Source organism: Myotis brandtii, unplaced genomic scaffold (genome assembly GCF_000412655.1).
Source record: "Myotis brandtii unplaced genomic scaffold, ASM41265v1 scaffold112, whole genome shotgun sequence".
Classification (NCBI taxonomy): domain Eukaryota; kingdom Metazoa; phylum Chordata; class Mammalia; order Chiroptera; family Vespertilionidae; genus Myotis; species Myotis brandtii.
Window position 1 is genome coordinate 5,301,234 of NW_005353838.1, and position 19,856 is coordinate 5,321,089.

Sequence of the window (19,856 nt, forward strand, 5' to 3'; positions counted from 1 at the left end):
CCCCCCGCCCCTCTCCCCCCCACCCCCCCCCCCCGCCAGTCAGCTCACCCCCAACTGCCCCCCACTGCTGGCCTGCTCACCCCCAACTGCCCTCCCCTGCTGGCCTGATCACCCCTAACCACCTCTGCCTTGGCCCCGCCACCATGGCTTTGTCCGGAAGGTCTCCTGGTCTAATTAGCATATTACCCTTTTATTAGTATTGATTAGAGTCACTGGAGCAGCATCAGTTAGTAAGAAATACTCTGTTTCTTAATAAAAATCTTTCACTTTCTTCTGTACTTAAAAATGAAAGTATACTTAGCTTCTCCAGATATTTAATTGTATGTTATCCATTTGTTAAAAGATGCCTTTTTTAGAAATATATGTTTATTGATTTCAGAGAGGAAGGGAGAAGGAGCAAGAGATAGGAACAGCAATGATGAGAGGGAATCATTGCCTCCTGCATGCCACCTACTGGGGATGGAGCCTGCAACTCGAGCATGTACCCTGACCTGGAATCGAACCAGTGGCCTTCTGGTTCATAAATCAGTGCTCAACCACTGAGCCACACTAGTGAGGCAAAAGATTTCTTAATTCCACAATTAAACACACACCCACATGTATACATGTATGTATATGTCATACATCAAAAAATCTTGTTGCTTAGTTTTAAGAAATTGTTTTGCCTGGCCAGGTAGCTCAGTTGGTTAGTGTCGTCCTGATGGGCCAAGGTTACAGGTTTGATCCCTGGTCGGGGTACATGCAGGAATCAATGAATGCATAAATAAGTAGAACAACAAAAATTGATGTTTCTCTGTCTCTGTCTCTCTCTCTCTCTTTCTCTCTCTCCCTCTCCCCCTCTCCCCCTCTTTTCCTTTCTCTCTAAAATCAATAAATAAAAAATTGTTTTGAAAAATAAATATGAATGACAATTTAGAAATATTTTATCTTAAGTGCTCATCATTTTCTAAAATTCATAATTAAGAAATATTTCATTGGAATAGGACACTAAAGACATTTATAGTGCCCCCCCCAGAGTTTTATTCTTATGAAACAGATTGTTAACAATGGTGTAACTGAAATCATTGGAAAGGTCTGATTGCCACAAAATATCTCCCCTACAATCTGTTTGGAACATAAAATTTCCAAGTACTAGAATCATTCCTTTGGGTTAAGAGAATCCTATATAATAAAGAGGGAATATGCAAATTGACCCTCACTCCATTACAAAGATGGCTGCACCCACAGCTGAGGCCTAGTTCCCATAATGAGCCTTAAGGAGCAATCAGCAGGGACCTGAGGCTGCGCGCCCCACCCCCCACCCGGTGGGGCTTGATGGGGAACCTCAGGCCTCACCCCCCGCCCCGGCGCCAGGCTGGGGGACCTCAGGCCACGCCCCCCATCCAGCAGGACTTGACGGGGGACCTCAGGCTGCACCCCTCACCCCGGCACCGGGCCAGGAGACCTGAGGTTGCACCCCCCGCCTGGCGGGGCTTGACTGGGGACCTCAGGCCACACCCCCCGCCCCAGTGCCAGGCCAGGGGACCTGAGAGTGCACTGGGGGACCTGAGGCTGTGCCCCCCCGCCCGGCGGGGCTTGATAAGGGTGGGGACAGCCAGGTCTGAATCTCGCCCAATGGGGGTGGGGCCGGCTGGGTCTGGGTCTCGTGTGATTTTGAGGTGCTGCAGGTGTGCGGGGACTTGACTCTGGGTCCTGCAGCATGTCCCAGACTCTGACAGGAGGAAGATTTTCATATACATTCTACTAATTTTCTTTCATCTCTGACACTTCTATTATAGAGAAAGGGCAAATAGCAATATTAAAATATTTCCTCTAATTAATCCCCTTTTAATGTGCATGAATTTCGTGCACCGGGTCACTAGTATCTCCATAAAGCTTTAGTTTAATAGGAGTTATCATTTCTGCTTTGCTAAGATTGTATTAGAAGGAATACATTGGTATGTTTTGTTTTGTTTTTATTTTATCTTTATTGTTGAAAGTGTTACAGATGTCCCCTTCCCATATTTCCGCCCCCCCCCCCCCCCCACACACACACACACATACACACCTTCGGCCTTCAGTATGTGTTGTAGTTTTAGTAAAGAGGAGGGTAAGGATTCATGGTGGAAGAGAAGAGAGACTCTCCCCTACCAACAGCTCCAAAAGAGGGCTTTAGGCTGTGGGAAAGGCAAAGCCCCTACTTCATAATTATGAAATGTCTGCTTTGTTAGGAGCCATATTTAAAACTGATAGTACTATATGCTCATCTAAATTGCAGAATGAATATAATAAGATAGACCATCTCATTCATGAACACTTCTGACTCTTTTTTAGTATAATGCCAAAGTGTTTGCAGAATAACTTGGCACCTTCACTTCCTCCACAGTCTGGGGGTAAAGTCTAGAAAACAGTCTAGTTGAATTTTCAGATAGGTTTTTGGCAAGAAGACAAGGTGGCTTTATATAGTTTGTCTCTGATGTTACTCACGGAATGTCTGAAAGAAAAGGGAGGATTTGTGGACCTGATTAAAACAAGGAAGTAATCCAGTGACTTAAAGAGATGGGTTGTGGAACTTGAATCCTAAAATAAAGCCCTCCCCTCCTTGAGTTTTCAGCCATGGGAATAACCAGTTGCTTCATTGTGTGTTTTGTCAAAGAGCCTCAGCCATTTGGCCAGCCTGATGGTTACCTGCTGCCTCTTTTTATAGCCTCTGTGTCCTTTGTTGTTGCCCTGCTGGTCAAACATGTGTAACAGTGCCCTGGGGCACCAAGCATGCCCTGGGGAGCTAAGTGCTGCCAGATGTGGGGAGCAAGGGTTGATTCACATGGCCATAATTTCCAATAGCTAATTTTACCTGTTTTCTTTTGGTTTTGGGTTTCTTTCTTAAAGAAAAAATCCATTCGGAGTTGGGTTTTTGTCCCCTTTAAATTGCAGTCTTGTCTTGTTACCACTGTTCTTCCAACCCCACCCCACCCCCCAAAAATGAAAGTGTGAGAAAAGAGGGATGGAGAAGATATGTGATTTATTAAATCTGGGTAATTAATGTTTTACTTTATGATAAAAATTAGTGAAGTGTATCTGTTTTACTGGACTCTGACCAGTATTTTTACTTCAAAGTAAAATTAAGTTTCACTGACTCAGTCTGTTACATAGAAGTTATTTACACAGAAATAGATAATATTTTAGATAAAATCTTCCAGATAGAAATTTTATCTAATCTCTTATTAAGAACACTGGATTTATTGATTAAAGCTCTAAGTTTTTAACTAGCTAGTCTGAAAACTGATTAAATCAAAAGAAATAATCAAGCCTTTAGCTTAGTTTTCTGTATGAACTGAACCTCAGGTTGACCAAATCCTTTGATAAAAGAAAGTTTTTCTTTATAGAAGTATTTCTGCCAACAATTGAAAGAGGTCTGATAAAATATCACCACTTGTCAAATCCCTAATGAGTTAATGGATTGAAGCCATCAATGGTTGCTAACATCACAAAAGGAGAGACAGCTGTCTGAGCCCACCACCATCTATTAAATAATTCTTACTAAAAAAAACCTGAACTTGAATCAAAACAACTCTCTCAGTTTAATATCAGTCTATAGGAAATATAAGAAACATGTTAAATGTCACCGGTGAGATACAACTAGTAAATTTCAGAATGTGGGAGATGTTAGGGACAAAGAAAGGCATTTCAGGTGGAGAAAGGAATTGATTAAAACAGGCACGAGACATGCCAATCAAATGCAGTATTTGGGTCATATTTTAACAAACTATTTGTTTAATGAAAAAAATTATATATATATGACAAAAGGAGACTATCAGAAGACTACCCAAATATTTGATGATATTAAGGAATTATTGTTAATCTTTTAGGTGTGATGTGGTTGTATTGTTAAATCATTAAAAGGAGTTATCATCTTTTAGATATACATACTGAAATATTTACAGATGAAATGATATGTCTGGGATGGGCTTCCAACTAATTCAGTGGGAAAGGAGGATGGTTATAGATGAAACAATCAGCATGAGTGGATAATTGTTAAAACTGGATGATGGGTACACGGCAGTTATAGTACTCTGTTTATTTTGTGTATGTTTGACATTTTCAATAAATAAAAAGGTTTTTAAAAATAGGCTTAAGTTTGAAATCCAGATTTGCCACTTGTAACTTTTGTGATCTTGGGCAAATCCCTCACCCTTCTTGAGTCTCAGGGGGTTTTGCCTGTAAAGTAAGTACAAGAATATCTTTCCAGCTTACTTTACACAGGTTGTTGGACCAAATAAAATAATGTGTATGAAATTATTTTAAAAATTGCTAAAAGCATGTCCGTATTATTATTATTATTAAGCCTATGAAAGGATATAGTTTTCCTGCAAAGAACATGGTAGCTTTTCATGCTTCAGCAAGTAGTATTGTCATCCCATATACATTATAGCAATTAAAAAACTCTGGAATTGCCCTAGCCGGTTTGGCTCAGTGAATAGAGCGTCAGCCTGCAGACTGAAGGGTCCCGGGTTCAATTCCGGTCAAGGGCATGTACCTTGGTTGTGGGTACATCCCCAGTAGGGGGTGTGCAAGAGGCAGCTGATCGATGTTTCTCTCTCATCAATGTTTCTAACTCTCTATCCCTCTCCCTTCCTCTCTGCAAAAAATCAAATAAATAAATAAATAAATAAATAAAACTCTGGAATTGGCCCTGACTGGTTTGGCTCAGTGGATAGAGCGTCGGCCTGCGGACTGAAAGGTCCCAGGTTCGATTCCAGTTGGGGGCATGTACCTTGGTTGCGGGCACATCCCCAGTAGGGGGCGTGCAGGAGGCGGCTGATGGATGTTTCTCTCTCATCGATGTTTCTGGCTCTCTATCCCTTTCTCTTCCTCTCTGTAAAAAATCAATAAAATACATTTTTTTAAAAAAACAACTCTGGAATTGGACAGAAACATGCAAAAAAAAATGAAATCAGACCACCTTCTTATACCATATACAGGAATAAACTCAAAATGAATTAAAGACTTAAATATAAGACTTAAACCATAAAACTCCTAAAAGAAAACAGAGTAAAATTTATGACATTTCTCTTAGCAATATTTTTTCTGATAGATGTCCTCAGGCAAGGAAATAAAAAGAAAAAACAAACAAATAGGACTATATAAAACTAAAAATCTTTTGCACAAAGGAAACTATCAACAAAATGAAAACACAACCCACTGAATGGGAAAAGATGTTTGCAACTGCACAGGGATGTAAAGTACAACATAGGGAATATAGTCAGTAATATTGTAATAACTATTTATGGTGCCAGGTAGGTACTGGAAATATTGGGGGGAACACTTTGTAAAGTATATGATTGTCTAACCATTATGCTGTACACCTGAGACCAATACAAAATAATATTGAATATTTTTAAAGTAAATAATTTCCTGATCCAGCAAAAAAAAGAAAAGAAATATAGATGCCTGTGTATGCATATGTTTCCTATCTCAGTTCACTGGAGGAACTGAAATCAGTGATTTTCCCAGTAGCAATCAGCACATTTAGTGGCTATATCTTTATTTCTAAATACCATTCTGCAGTAAAAGAACTAGGGGTCCTTGGATTGATTTCAAGATTGGGCAGGGAAATACAAGATGAGTATAGAGCATCTTGTGATGCCAGAAAGTGAGGGATGCTAAAAACAAGGGACAGGAAATGAAGCACATTGAAAGGGGCACAGGAACTAACCTGAAAGAGCTTGAGCAACAAAACAATGGTAGAATTGGATTTGAAAGAAAAAAATAAATCTGCACAAGCCCGTATCTTATATAATAAAAGCCCAGCGACCAAACGGCAGAACGACCAGAATGACTGGTTGACCAGTCGCTACGACACGCACTGACGACCAGGGAGCAGACGCTCAACACAGGAGCTGCTCCCTGGTGGTCAGCGCACTCCCACAGTGGGAGCAGCTGCTCAGAGGATGGGTCCACAGCCGTTCGGCTGACCAGGATGAGTGGTGCTCCCACAGCGGGCTGATCCCCACAGGCCACGCCCCCCACCAGTGCACGAATCCCATGCACCAGGCCTCTAGTTGATATATAAAAGTAAATAAAAAAGAGGATAAAGAGAATCATAAATGGTGACAAAATGAAACTAAACTTTGGGTAATGAGTATGTAAAGCAGTATAGAGATGATGTAATATATTATTGTACACTTGAAGCATATAATCTTATTAGCCAATGTCACACCAATAAATTTAATTTTAAAAATACAAAATTATAAATAGGAAATCACTATTAGAGAATATCACAGTAAAAAATTGCTGCGGGCAAGATCCACCCATGAGTACTAAAGTTAGTGGGGAAATTTTTAAGCAAATACAGAAGATTTGAATAGTCTCAAAGTATCTTCTGTAAAATATTTAATACTTACAATGGAAAATAGTATCTATTTTTTTTAAATATATATTTTATTGATTTTTTTACAGAGAGGAGGGGAGAGGGATAGAGAGTTAGAAACATCGATGAGAGAGAAACATTGATCAGCTGCCTCCTGCATACTCCCTACTGGGGATGTGCCCACAACCAAGGTACATGCCCTTGACTGGAATCGAACCCGGGACCCTTCAGTCCGCAGGCCGATGCTCTATCCACTGAGCCAAACCAGTTAGGGCGGAAAATAGTATCTTTGCATTGGATAATCTTGGTAGCCATCATCTTAGCAAAGTTAACATCATAATGAATGCTCTGATAGGGTGCACTGAGGACACATCTGTGTGGTATTATTTGAGATACTCTATCTCAGTTTTATCATGAGAAAACATCAGACAAAGCAAAATTGAGGAATAGTCTATAAAATAACTGACCAGTATTCTTCAAAGGTCTCCAGGTCATGAAAGACAAGGGAGGTTGAGGAACTGTTGCAGACCTGAGGTGACTAAGGAGGCATGACAACTAAATATAATATGGGATCTTGAATTGGATCCTGGAACAGAAAAATTATGTTCCTGGAAAAATAGGAGGAACCTGAATAAGTTCTCTTCTGTACTCTAGCTAATAGGATTGTATTTTAGTGTTTATAAATCCTCCATGGTTACGTAAAATGTTAACAGAGGATAAATGAAGCTGGTGAAAAGTATATGGGAATTCTCTCTACTATTTTTGCAACTCTTCTGTAAGTCTAAAGTTATCTCAAAATAAAAAGTTTTTTAAGAAAGCTATGGAATAAGAATGTAGTTACATGGTCATCAAGGGTATTTATTAACTAGTTTGTAGTAATAGAGTAATTACAAGAAACATCAATGTGAGAGAGACACTTCAATTGATTGCTTCCCACACGCACCCCAACTGGGGCTGGGGATAGAACCTGCAGTGGAGGTACATGCCCGGGACCAGGAATCGAACCCAAGACCGTTTGATCCGCTGGCCGACACTCTAACCACTGAACAAAATTGCCCAGGGTTATGTTCCCATTTTTTAACAGATGAAGAAATTAGGGCACAGAATCCTATATAATAAAAGCCTAATATGCAAATAGACCGAACGGCGGAACAACCAGCAGAACAACCACACTGACCACCAGGGGGCAGACACTCAACACAGGAGCTGCCCCCAACCTGCAGGCCCCAACCAGCAGCAGCGGTGGGGGAATGGGCCGGTGAGCAGGTGGCGCCAGGCCAGCCGGGGGGGGGGGGGGGGCCTGATCCCCCGACCCCACAGATAAGCCCTGATCACCGGCCAGGCCTAGGGACCCTACCCATGCATGAATTTCGTGCACCAGGCCTCTAGTAGTTAAATAACTTGCTGAAGGTTGACAGCTAGTAAATCTTACAGCCAGAGCTGAAGCTAAACAGTTCTACTGGCTCCAACTAAGTCATGGACAATTATTAAATAGACCTCCTGCCCATATTGGTGAACTCTGGAGAGAGAGGGGTAATAGTCCTCCAGAGTGGCTGTATGGAGCTTGAGATGTTCACTCTGGTGTTAAGGATTAGGTAAGAGGGGTTGCTGGAACTTGAAAACGGACTTGATTTCTTTCACCTGCTCTCGAAGTTGGAAAAAAGTTGAACATGAGGATCCTGGCTCTGGAACTGGTACAGGCTTTATACACAAATTCTAAGCTCTATAAATGGCAATTCTTTTTTTTTTTTTTTTTTTTAAATTAATAAATTTTTTATTGTTCAGATTATTACAGATGTTCCTCTTTTTTCCACCATATCTCCCCTCCACCAGGTTCCCACCCCACCCCATGCCCTTACCCCCTACCACTGTCCTCATCCATAGGTGTAAGATTTTTGTACTGGTACAGGTTTTATAGGAAGGGATGAGACTTGGTCTTGTCCTCTCCTCTCTAGTCTTTGAGGGCTGCTCAGCCTCCATCTACTTTCCAGTTAAGAGAAGGAAGCTGAGAATGGGCTGTAGGAGACAGTAGAGTGGACCTTGCACTTTTCCTAATTGTCCAACAATGTGGAGCACCTTTTCCTTTAGAAACCACATTGTGAATGGCAGCAACATTCCCAGGCTAGCTCAGTTAACCCATAAGGTAGCTAAAATACTAGGTGCTTGCTGCTGAGTGTTTCCAAACCTTTAGTTTTCATTGCAAATGTACAGTATTTCAGTTAAATTATGGGCAAATAGGCTAGCTAGCCTGAGAACTTAGCCACATTTTTTATGGGGGGAAAAAATGCTTTCCAAACAGCTAAGACCACATATTTATCTTGGTGTAGAACTAACTTTATAGTATAGATCACCTACCTGAATATTCTGCTTCAAGCACATTATAAAATATGCATTTGTTGTTTTGATGGTAAAGTGAAAACCATCTCTAATGAGATACGTAATCACAAACACTGTGACTTGGACCAGATTTTAATTAGCTAAAATAGTTTAAAAATTCTAGCAATACAAAAAAATGCATCTGCTTTTCATTTGTCATATAGAGCTTTTATTTGTCAGCCTACTTAAAACATTGAAACATATTAATGTGGCTATCTGAACCACTTGTAGATCTTCAGATTTGTGTAGCAAAAGGAATGATAATTATAATCTGCTTCAGGCTACAGGCTAGAATAATTCAAAAGGAAATGTGCACTACTAATACGGTAAAACTCATAAATTCTCAATGTCAGTATGCCACTTGTAGCTGGAAATTGCAGTCAGGCTGGTTGGCTAGAGGCAAAAAGACTAGAGTTACATAATATTTATGAGGTCTAAATTTGCAATCACCAAAACCAAATATTGCCAGTCTTTTTTTCAGATTACTCCAGGAGGTCAGCATCATCTAGTCATGGCAATGGAGTTGAGAGCAGGGTAGACTGGGTAATGATGAAACTTTAGTTATAAGTATGAATTCTGTCCACGTCAGTCCACTGCAACCTCCTTTATGGATTTATAGCCTTCCTATTTTATACATTACTAGTGTCCGCGTGCACATTGAAAGGAAATTAATTAGGAGAAATATTGTAATATCACTATTCGCGTCTTGCTAATGAAAAGAAAATAGGATTCTACCGAGTCTCCTATCTACCTACTCCAAGACTTCTGTGAGGAGCAAATGAGATGAGGCATGGGAAAACGCTTCACAAACATTTGGTTAAACTGTAAAATATTTGCACCTGGCTATAAAGCAATTTGGATTCCTGGGCTGAAGAAACTCCAAGGAGGCTAGTCACTAGGGATAGGAAGCTGGGCGTTGCTACGTGATGATGTCATTAGGCACCCACAGGGACTGTGTCTGGGCTGGGCTGGGCTGGGCTGGGCTGTGGGCCACATTTTGTGCCATGGGGTCTTGGCAGCATTCGCTGCGATTTGCTGGGGTGTCATTCTGGGGTGGTGGCAGGACCTGTGTCCCACTTGGGGGAAACCGAGTGTTGGTTTGTCGGCACCAGCTCCCTGGTGCCTTTTATTTTTAAACTAGAGGCTCGGTGCATGAAATTCATGCACTCGGGGGGGGGGGGAGCCCCTCCGCCCGGACTGCACCCTCTCACAGTCTGGGAGCGGGCCTAAGCCATCAGTCAGACATCCTTAGCGCTGCTGCGGAGGCGGGAGAGGCTCCCACCACTGCTGCTGCGCTAGCCACCCATGAGCCTGGCTTCTGGCTGAGTGGCGCTCCCCTTGTGGGAGCACACTGACCACCAAGGGTCAGCTCCTGCATTGAGCATCTGCCCCTGGTTGTCAGTGCATGTCATAGCAACCAGTCATTCTGCTGTTCGGTCGATTTGCATATTAGCCTTTTATTATATAGGATGGCCAGTGCGCACCATGACAACCCCTGCATTGAGCATCTACCCCCTGGTGGTCAGTGCGTGTCATAGCTACCGGTCGGAGGGACAGACACTTAGCCTTTTATATATATAGCTTCCCAAAATACCTACTTGGGAGACCCAATACCATTGTGCAAATATCTACTTGCTGCCTCATGTTTTATAACACAAGGTAGAAATAAACCTTCCCTCATTCTGCAGTGTTTCTTTAACACTTACAGCGTTGACCTTCTGTGAAGACTTACTGCCTCTCTGTACATCACCATGATGGACAAGCCCAAAACACTTTACATCCCAGCCGGCACCTTACATCAGACTGGACTCAGAAGCAATTACGTGCCCAGTCTTGTGATCTCTTGTGCTCTGGTGTACTTTTAGGAGTTTGGCTTGCACAGTTTACGAGCAGCTAAAACTCTGGGCCCAAGAGTTTCACAGCTCCTGTGGCTGTGAACTGCAAATTAGAACTGTGTGACTAATTTTATAGTTCCACCATCAAGAAGTACTAGTCCTAGCTTACAGCCTAGGAACAACTGCAACTGCAGGTCAATGCTCATTTTAAATATATTTTTATTGATTTCAGAGAGGGAAGGGAGTGAGATAGAGAGATAGAGATAGATAGAGATGAGAGAGAATCATTGATCAGCTGCCTCCTGCAAGCCCCACTCTAGGGATCAAGCCCACCACTGGGGCATGTGTCCTGACTAGGAATCAAATCTTCAGGTTCATGCTCAACCACCAAACCACACTGGCTGGGCTCAATGCTCATCTTAAATGCTTTGGTTTTTCACATATAAACAGCATCCCAGATTTAAAATAACCCTTCCATTTCTTACACTTCTTAGAATACTTTAGAAAAGATACTGTTTTTAGTACATAAATCAAATACTTTTACAACTTTTTATTATTGAAAATTTCAAATATAGGTAAAAATAGGAAAAAGGTTATAACAAACTCTTCCATGCTTTTGTCTATAATCAGATATTTTTAATGCAAAAAAATTAGTCATTTTTTTTTTCTGTCAGCTGTTTGGCATAGTGATTTTCCAAACTTGTAGGTGGAGTTAGAAGTAGTATTCTGAAACTCGGAGAAAAATACATCAGGAGAGCATTTGCTCAAAGGGAGCAATAGGGGACCCCCCTGTCCTTCTACAACTTTAAACCTTCTTGCTCTTTCTAGGAGGAAGTCAAGCTGAGTGCAAGAGGACCCCAGGAACTAGTGCTATACAGAGTCCTTGTTCAGAAGGCTGGCAATGATTAAGCTGTAAACTTAAGTAAGTTTAAGATTACTGCCCTATATTTAGGTAGAAAATATAATGGAAAACATCCCATTTATAAAGAAGTCAAGAATATAAAATACCTAGGAATCCTCTATAATAAAGAGGTGATATGCAAATTAACCCTCACACCCTCACAAGATGGCTGCCTACAACCAGGCTGGCAGGGGGGTTAGTGAGGGACAACCAAACGACTGAAGAGCAGGCTGCGTGGGGCGACCAGGCCGGCGGGGGGGCCATGAGGGGTAACCAGGCTGGCAGGGGGGGCAGTTAGGGGCAATCAAGCCAGCATGCAGAGGCAGTGAGAGGTGATCAGGCCAGCAGGGGGGCAGTTAAGGGCGACCAGGCAGGCAGGCAGGTGAGTGATTAGGAGCCAACGGTCCAGGATTGTGAGAGGGATATCTGACTTCTGGTTTAGGCCCGATACCGGGGATCGGGCCTGAACCAGCAGTCGGACATCCCCCAAGGGGTCCCACATTGGAGAGGATGCAGGCTTGGCTGAGGGGACCCCGCCCCATGCACGAATTTCGTGCACCGAGCCTCTAGTAAATAAATAATAATATACAGGACCTATATAAAGAAAACATTAGAACTCTACAGAAGGATATTAAGAATACTGCAGTAAATGTGAACTTAATCTCTTAAATAAAACAACTATTTTAAAGAGTCATATTCTCCCTAGATTAATCCATAAATTCAATGTGAACCCAATTATGTGGCTCAAAACACTTTAAATACAGTTGAAATGCAAATGGAGAACGGAAAAAATATATTTGAAACAATATAGTACATAAATTCACAGAGCACTCTTAAGATTAAGTCAAGTAAAAAACAACCCAAGAGGCCTAAGTAGAGATTTCCCAAAAGAATATAAATGTATAAGTAAAGGGAAGATCCTAACCTCAGCAGTATCTGAAGAAAAATAAGTAAAAATGAGATACCATTTTTCATTTATAAGACTGGCATTAATATTCATGAGGGTATAGGGAAATAGGCACCATTGGGAATAAAAATTGCTGTTTTATGGAGAGTAGCTTTGCAAATATGTCAAAATTTTACATATTTCTTAACCCAAAGAATTCTACTTCTAGGAATTTAAACTAAAAAGAAAAATAGGTCCTATGTGCAGCTGTATTTGTAAAAAGTTTACTATGCACAGAAAAAAAACTTAAAAATAACCTGCCTAAATGTTCATCATTGGTTAAATAAAGTACTTTGTGACCCATCCATATAAAGGAATACTATGAAGCCACTAAAACAACACAGTAGGCCTAAAAAGGATCATGCAGATCTATATTTATTACAGACAGATGTCTTTCATATATTGTGGAGAGAAATTAATTACTTTCAAAATAGCAGTTTAATAAAACTACATGTATAAATTGAATATGTATAAAATATGCTAATTAATATTCTATAAAATATAATAATATATTAGTGGATACGTAGAGAAATGTTCTAAAGTGTATTTGCTGAATGTCAATAGTGATCAACTGAGGAAGATTTTTACTATTTGCCGTTTCTGCTTTCTCAGTATCTAATATCTATTTTCATAATCAGGAAAATAAAACACGGGCTTCTTGTGGACTTTGGCTCATTCTGTGTGGTTTCAGGAGAGAGCAGAGCACATCCACTTGAGAGGATGACCTTTCAGGATTCAGAATGAAAAATTTAATGATTGACACCGTCTCCTTCCCAGCTGCCAAGAAACCAATAAAGAGCTTCCATTGGGAGGGATGTGACTATATGTCACTGCCATACTCGTTTTTTAGAAAGCACATAAATCACATGGAACAGACCAAGTGGTAGGATGGTTGTGCAGAATATGATTCTGGCATGTTGCCTGGCTTTGTACACCAAATCATCCCTCCATCGGACCCAATGAAAAGTCAGTCATGACAATGCAAGGCAAGGGAAACTTTCGAGTTGCTCTTTGTGCGTTCACGTTGTTGCTTTCCATGTTCCTCAGCAGATTCTTTGTTACTGACTCAGGGCTGAATCCATGTGATCTGCAGCTCTTTCTGAAGGCTGGTTCTGCTTTTTCTTGTTCCCCTTCTCTTCACTTTCTAGGAGCCATCAGCAGGCAAGACAAGATGGTTGTCCAGAGTGAGGGCTACATCCCCATCTGTGCGCAGTATATTTTTATAGAAACTATGTGCTGACCTTACCCTTGGGACCCCGTCTCATTTGGAGCTGGGTTCCCCCAATTTTATTCTTCTCCAATGAAAAGTTTTTATAGATTTCCATCTAATGCTTTTTTTAAAGTTACACTTTAGTATCTCAGAAATCTGTCCCTGTGGGTGTTCACTTGGATTCCAAAAATGGAGCTATGGTCTTGAAGTGGTTTCCGAATAAATAATGAAACATGTGTTCAAAGTCTGCAACTCTTCCTTCTCCTTAACCACATCCTAGATAACCCGCCAATGGTGAGTGTCATTTGTGTGAATAGATTCTCTAGTTTTAGTTTTCAAGGCCTTTTTTTTCATTCTAGCTGTCTGAATGATTAATGTGACTAGGAAAATACTGTTGACCCATTTAAATCATGTCAAACAACATCCATTGCTCATCTACATAATGAAATACACACTGAACATCACATCTTAAGTGTGGGAGCCAGTGAACTACAAAATAATGTTTTACTAATGTAGCTTATGAAATGAAATATAAGACACTAGGACTGACTACAGCATTAAATATTAAACTATTCAAATGGTAATTGTTAGTGAAAATCACCTCTAAATTGAAACAGCTAATAGCTTTAGTTTTTAATTAGAGGAAGAGGGGGTGGTTGCATGCAACAGTGTGAGTTTTAAAAAGTCTTTATGTCAAAATGTGATTTAATATTATTTGATTACTGTGGGATTTATTGTGTATAGTTGAGTTTTTCAATTGTTAATCAGTGGTTGTGAAAATAATAGTTTGCTGAAAAATTAGAAAAAATGGCTTGACATTTTTATCATAGTTTCATTAAATTAGTCCTTGAATAATTTTAAAGATAGCTAATTTATAGTTGAAATTATTTTGATCAATGATCAGATAACAAAGATAAGCTTTGACTACTTTTGAAATATTTAAATCTTGTAAAGACATCATTTAAACAGTGTTTAAATAAATGCAAAATTTAAAGGCACTGAATTTAGGTTATCAGGTTTCCATGGTTACACCTTTTCAAGTTATTTTGTGTATCCTGTAAATAGGTCTATGAGTCACTGATAATTATTTGTTTTTTTGTTTGTTCTGTTGGCAGTTCTGTGTTCAGCTGAATTTAATACAGTTCACACGATTTGCTTTGGTTTATGTATATTGTGATTGACAGTGATTGAGCATTTCTTATGGAGTGCTTGCCTTTTTTTGTCATAAATTATGTATGTTGGTAATGCTAGAAATGTAAATAAGTTCTTCCTGTATCACTGTTTAATAAACAGGAATTTTTATGCAAAGAAGACTTCTTGGTGCGTTTAAACAATAAGGTTTGGTAAGTGCTAGAATATTTCTATTAAATAGTTGCACACTGAGACAGATATGTTTAAATTCTTACAGACTTTACGTTCCTGAGGTTACCAAGAATTACAGAACAGCTTATGAATAAGCACAACGTTGATCAAACATTATTTAGTAACACAACAAAAATAGCAGCATTCTGATCTAATCCTTAAAATCGTGATAGTGAGCTTTATAGGGAATGTCTTCACTGCCAAGTGGAATCTTTCTATAACATGATTTCTCCCATCCCACACTTGCACAAATATAAAAGCTATTCTGTATAGGAAGGATATGATTCTTGAGGAAAGCAGGGGTCTTTTATGACTCTGAGTGGAAGAAGAGATTTTCCTTAGACCTCACAATTAGCCATCAGAATTTTAGGAAGGCCCCACCAAGAACTCTCAGAAAATTGTCAAAATTGGGTTGAGCATAATTTGTCCTATTGCATTTAAGCATTCTCTCTGTACACTACAATCATGAGATGCTGTCTAGTTTGTAAAGTATTTATACATCTGCAATCTCATTTGATTATCAGGGTGGTCCTGTGATGAAGGTAGGAAAGGCCCAGTGCTTTGGATGACGTGGTTTTTAAGTAGCAGCTTTGTGAAGTACTTACTTTGTGAATTAGCCAAAGCACAGTTTGAAATTCAGCTGGTTTCTCCCTACTCATTAGTCCTTTTTAGAGTGACCTTCTCCCACAGTCAGGCAACCAATGATCATAATTATCATTTATCCAGTGCTTACCTTGTGCCACTTTCCATGCCTCATGTCATACAATTATCATAGCAATCCTGCGAAAAAGCTAATTCCTGTTAACAGATGAGGAAACTAAAGCTTAGAGAGCTTAACTAACTTGTCTAAGTAAACCGACTAGTACCAGAGAAACCAATTTAAATAAGAACTCAAGTAAATAGGAAGGCACATTTTTGGAGGAAAATCTCATTTACTAGCAAAATATAAAGTGTTTTAAATTCCACAATATTTCCTTCTTTTTACCTCCACATTGGCTATGTTTTATCTAGGTATTTGGGGATTGGTTTTCTTTTAACACTCTGGTAGGAGTATAGTTCAAAAAATGTTCAATACACCTCACATTAGACAATAAACATGTTTCAAATATTGTGTATATCAACGATTTCAGTATCGTGGTTATGTTGAAGATTTTAATCTAAAAATTAGATGATGAACTTCTCATTTCACCAAGTGTGAATAATCTTGGTCAGCTAAGGTTTTCTAGTAAAATTGTGTTTTCAGTTATGAGAGGCAGCCTGCCTTGTACAGTTAAAGAGTACATGTTTTTGTTAGCTACGGTAGTGGTTTTAATTTTTAATCTTTAGTACCAAAAGTAATGGTTTTATAGTTGAGCGTCCATATCTGAAAAAAAAAAAATTACAAGGACCCGTTTTAAACAGGCCTCTATGGGACTCTTCTTTTAAGCCTGCACCATTTTAATACACTGCACTTTTTGCATTCATGCCTAAAGCTATGGAGTGACTATTTATTCACGTGGTTAACTAAGTCTACACAGTTGCATTGAATATAAAATTATTTGTGGCAACATTAGTACATCAGTCCAAAAAGCTGCCTTCAGAGTGTGGGGATTGCCTGGGGGAGGGTAGAGGGGAGTGTGGGGAGGCGGCAGAGGGTATAGGGGGGATAAATGGTGATGGAAGGAGACTTGACTTGGGGTGGTGAACACACAATGCAGTTTACAGATGTGTTATGGAATTGTGCACCTGAAACCTATATAGTTTTGTTAACCAGCGTCACCCCAATAAATTCAATAAAAAGGAAAAAATAGTAGGAGGAAAAAAAGTTGTCATTTGGAACTTTATCTTTTGCTAAAGAAGCTACTGTGTATTTTATCTTTATTTTTCTTGTGAAAATAATGCCCTGATGCATGATCTCAGCTTCTTTTGTCTTTAATCTATGTAATCACAACTGCAGAAGCTTGGAAATGTATTGTTTTCCTAGAGCTCTAGCTTTCTCATTTTAGGTTGTGATTATTGACCTACCTACCTACCTACTTACCTATCTACTACTTCTGTTGCCTGGTTACAGGGCAGAGACAAAACTCCCACAATTGTCATAACAACTTTAGGATTTGTATTCATATGTTTTCTTTTTATTGCATGCCTTTCACTTGAAGTTGTACAGTGAAAACATTCTCAGGAAAATATTAAGATGGTAGATTCTTTTTTGTATTGATACTGCAGTTTGGTCAAAACTCTGAGCTATCTTTACCAATTGTTTGCATAAATAACTTTAAATGGCTCATAAAAAGAGAAGGGGGAAGAGAAAAAGAACTACATCTAACAATATAACGAGCATGTTGCATGTAGAATTCAGTTGACACTATTGTAAGATGAAGACTAAAATTACACTCTTCAAATGCTTTAATACAATTGAAAAATATTCATATTAAAGCTGTTACTTTGATCATAAACTAAAAGTCCCAATGTCTTCTATCACTGGAGATTTTTATCCAAATTACTAATATTTTGAGTAGTATTGTACATGAAAGTAGTGTTTATGAATAGGCTTTTGAGAAAATAACTAAAGGACTTTCTTACTACATCAATTATTTTAAATTTATAATATTTTATATGAATTTTCTCTAAAATTGAACTCCATGTGTGATTTCTGTGAAATTGCTCTTTCTGACTCTCATTTATATGCTTGAATATAAATTTTCTATTTTCTTCATTTTTTACCAAAGTGTATGAGGTAACAGGAATGTGGGGTATTTTTTTTTTCAGACTTTGGAAAGTTGAAGTTTGCCAGATGTTCTGTGCTAACCTAGAAGTGTGCATTCTCTGGGTCTCAGGACTGTGTAAATTTCTTTTTTGTTACTTTGATGGAACGACATTTGCTTTTGGTTCATTTTGGTGTTGAACTTCTACTCTGATCAGAGCTTATCTTTTATTCTGTATTTAAATGATATTGCGGCATCCAGAAAATCTGGCAAAGAAAATGATATTTTGATGACATTTTCACAGGGCTAAACTAGAATGAATTATTACATTTTAACCATAGCCCTAATAAACAGCTCCTTTATTTCCCCTAGGAGAATACAATATTTCTTTGTCCATGAAGTGCCTGAGTATATGTATTGTTGAAGTGCTAAAAACTGCTTTTCTCTAAACTTTAGCTGAGAGACAATAGGATTTTCTAAGCATATGCTATTTCAGTATGACTCAATATTTTATGATTATAAAGATAAATTTATATTTAAATTTTGAAGTAAACACTTTTATTCTAAATGGATAAATTTTATACAATGGTTCTATTTTCTTTCACAAATTAATCATTTCTATGAAATTCCACCTATTCACCAAATGATCTGCTTTTAATTTTAGATTTTGAGTTTTTACTGAAATCATTGACATACACCTCCCCAGCTGTGGTTGGGCCAGCCCAAAGAAATTTTATTCCAGGCTCACAAACATGAGTCTACTTTATTAAGTAGGTATATTTATTAAACTGTGTTTCTAGAGTAGGTGGGGGTTTTTTTGTCTCCCAAGAAAGGGGTACTGCTTTTTGTTTAAATCATAGATCCCTGGGTGCAAGTGTTGTACCTTAATGAATCATCACATAACATCCAATTAGCTGTTGTAAAGAAGCAAAGAAGTATTTTTCTAAACCCTTTCTGAACTTGTCACTGATGTTATACTATATCAGTTGCTATTGATGAATTTTAAAAAGGAGGAGGGATGTAGTGTGGAGCCAACTTCCTGCTGGAGCCTTGGGGAAGGTCATGTTTTGCCATGACCTGGGTATCATTCTTGAATGTTGTTATTATTGGAAGAGAGTGCCCTCAGGCCACCGCCTTTCCTCTCCCCAGAAGTACTCTAACTGTGGCTGACTTTCCAGCATCTTCTCTAGAACCAGGGCTCCCAGGCTCTGCTCTATGGCTTGATGATGAGTTCTGACATCCACAGGCGACATCTGTGGTGAAGACTACTATCTCTTCATTTGACTACTTACTTCTAGTGGTAGTGGCCAAACCTATTTTAACATGAAAATGATGAGGTCTCATAGATATTGCAAACTTAGAGCTTTAAGCCACTACACCAAATTTTTATGTTTCAGCATAAAAATGACTTGTGATTTTTTTTTTGTCACTTAAAATATTTTACACATTCCTTTTTTACTTATGTGGAGTCTTTGTTACTGTTTTAGCAGTCTTAGCTATAAAATAAAACTCCAAGGACAACACTGTTGGTTGTCAAATCGAATCTTTCAGATAAATATTTATGCCAGTATTCTTTAGACTCAACTGTGTGCTTTATTTTGAGCATTAAAGAAAATTATTTGTTTTCTAATACCTTCATAACAACTGGACCTGCATCCTCTTTATAAATGTTGTTTAATAAACACTGTGGTTTTATCATTCAGAGGCTGTTGCCAAATGCTGTTAATTAGGGGGGAAAATGTTTTTTATGGGTTTGCGAAACAGATCCACTCCTCTCCTTTTAATGGCATCTTAGCTTGAAATCCAGGAAGCAATGGTGTATGGTGTCCATATCCATGATTTCCTGAATTGGAGAAAAAGTGTGGAAAGCATCTGGGGAGAAGGAGGCTCTTTACCAGCTTGTTTCCTGTAAGCTCAATTGGAAGACCTTGTCTGTGCAAATAGATTTCAAAATAGAGCCTGCCCTTTGACTGTCTCCATAATTACATGGCTCGCTCTGTATTTTATTTGGCAGCCAGAGCAGTTAACCCCTGGAAGGAAGGGGTTGATGGCATGGCCAGCTTGGCTCCCCAGACATGTCCATGGGAATGAATAAACCACTGTTTGGAGAAGCCCACAGCTAAAAAACACACCAGAATAGTCTTCAACTGAACTGAAACTTTCAAAAGCAAGTTTAATGATGCTTATTATGAT

General features: G+C 39.1%; 1 protein-coding gene across 6 annotated transcripts in view; it reads left to right on the forward strand.

Annotated features, from left to right (window-relative positions):
* The window catches only part of METAP1D (methionyl aminopeptidase type 1D (mitochondrial)), a 73,511-nt gene that overhangs the window by 26,355 nt on the left and 27,300 nt on the right, over positions 1-19,856 (forward strand). Inside the window, exon 1 of one of the 6 annotated variants that reach the window (XM_014545878.1) lies at positions 17,742-17,801. The exons of the other annotated variants lie outside the window; for them this stretch is intronic. Within the exon in view, the coding sequence (XP_014401364.1) occupies positions 17,753-17,801 (49 nt within the window). The 5' untranslated portion in view covers positions 17,742-17,752. Of the gene's footprint in view, positions 1-17,741; positions 17,802-19,856 lie in introns of those variants that run through there. 6 annotated transcript variants of the gene reach the window in all.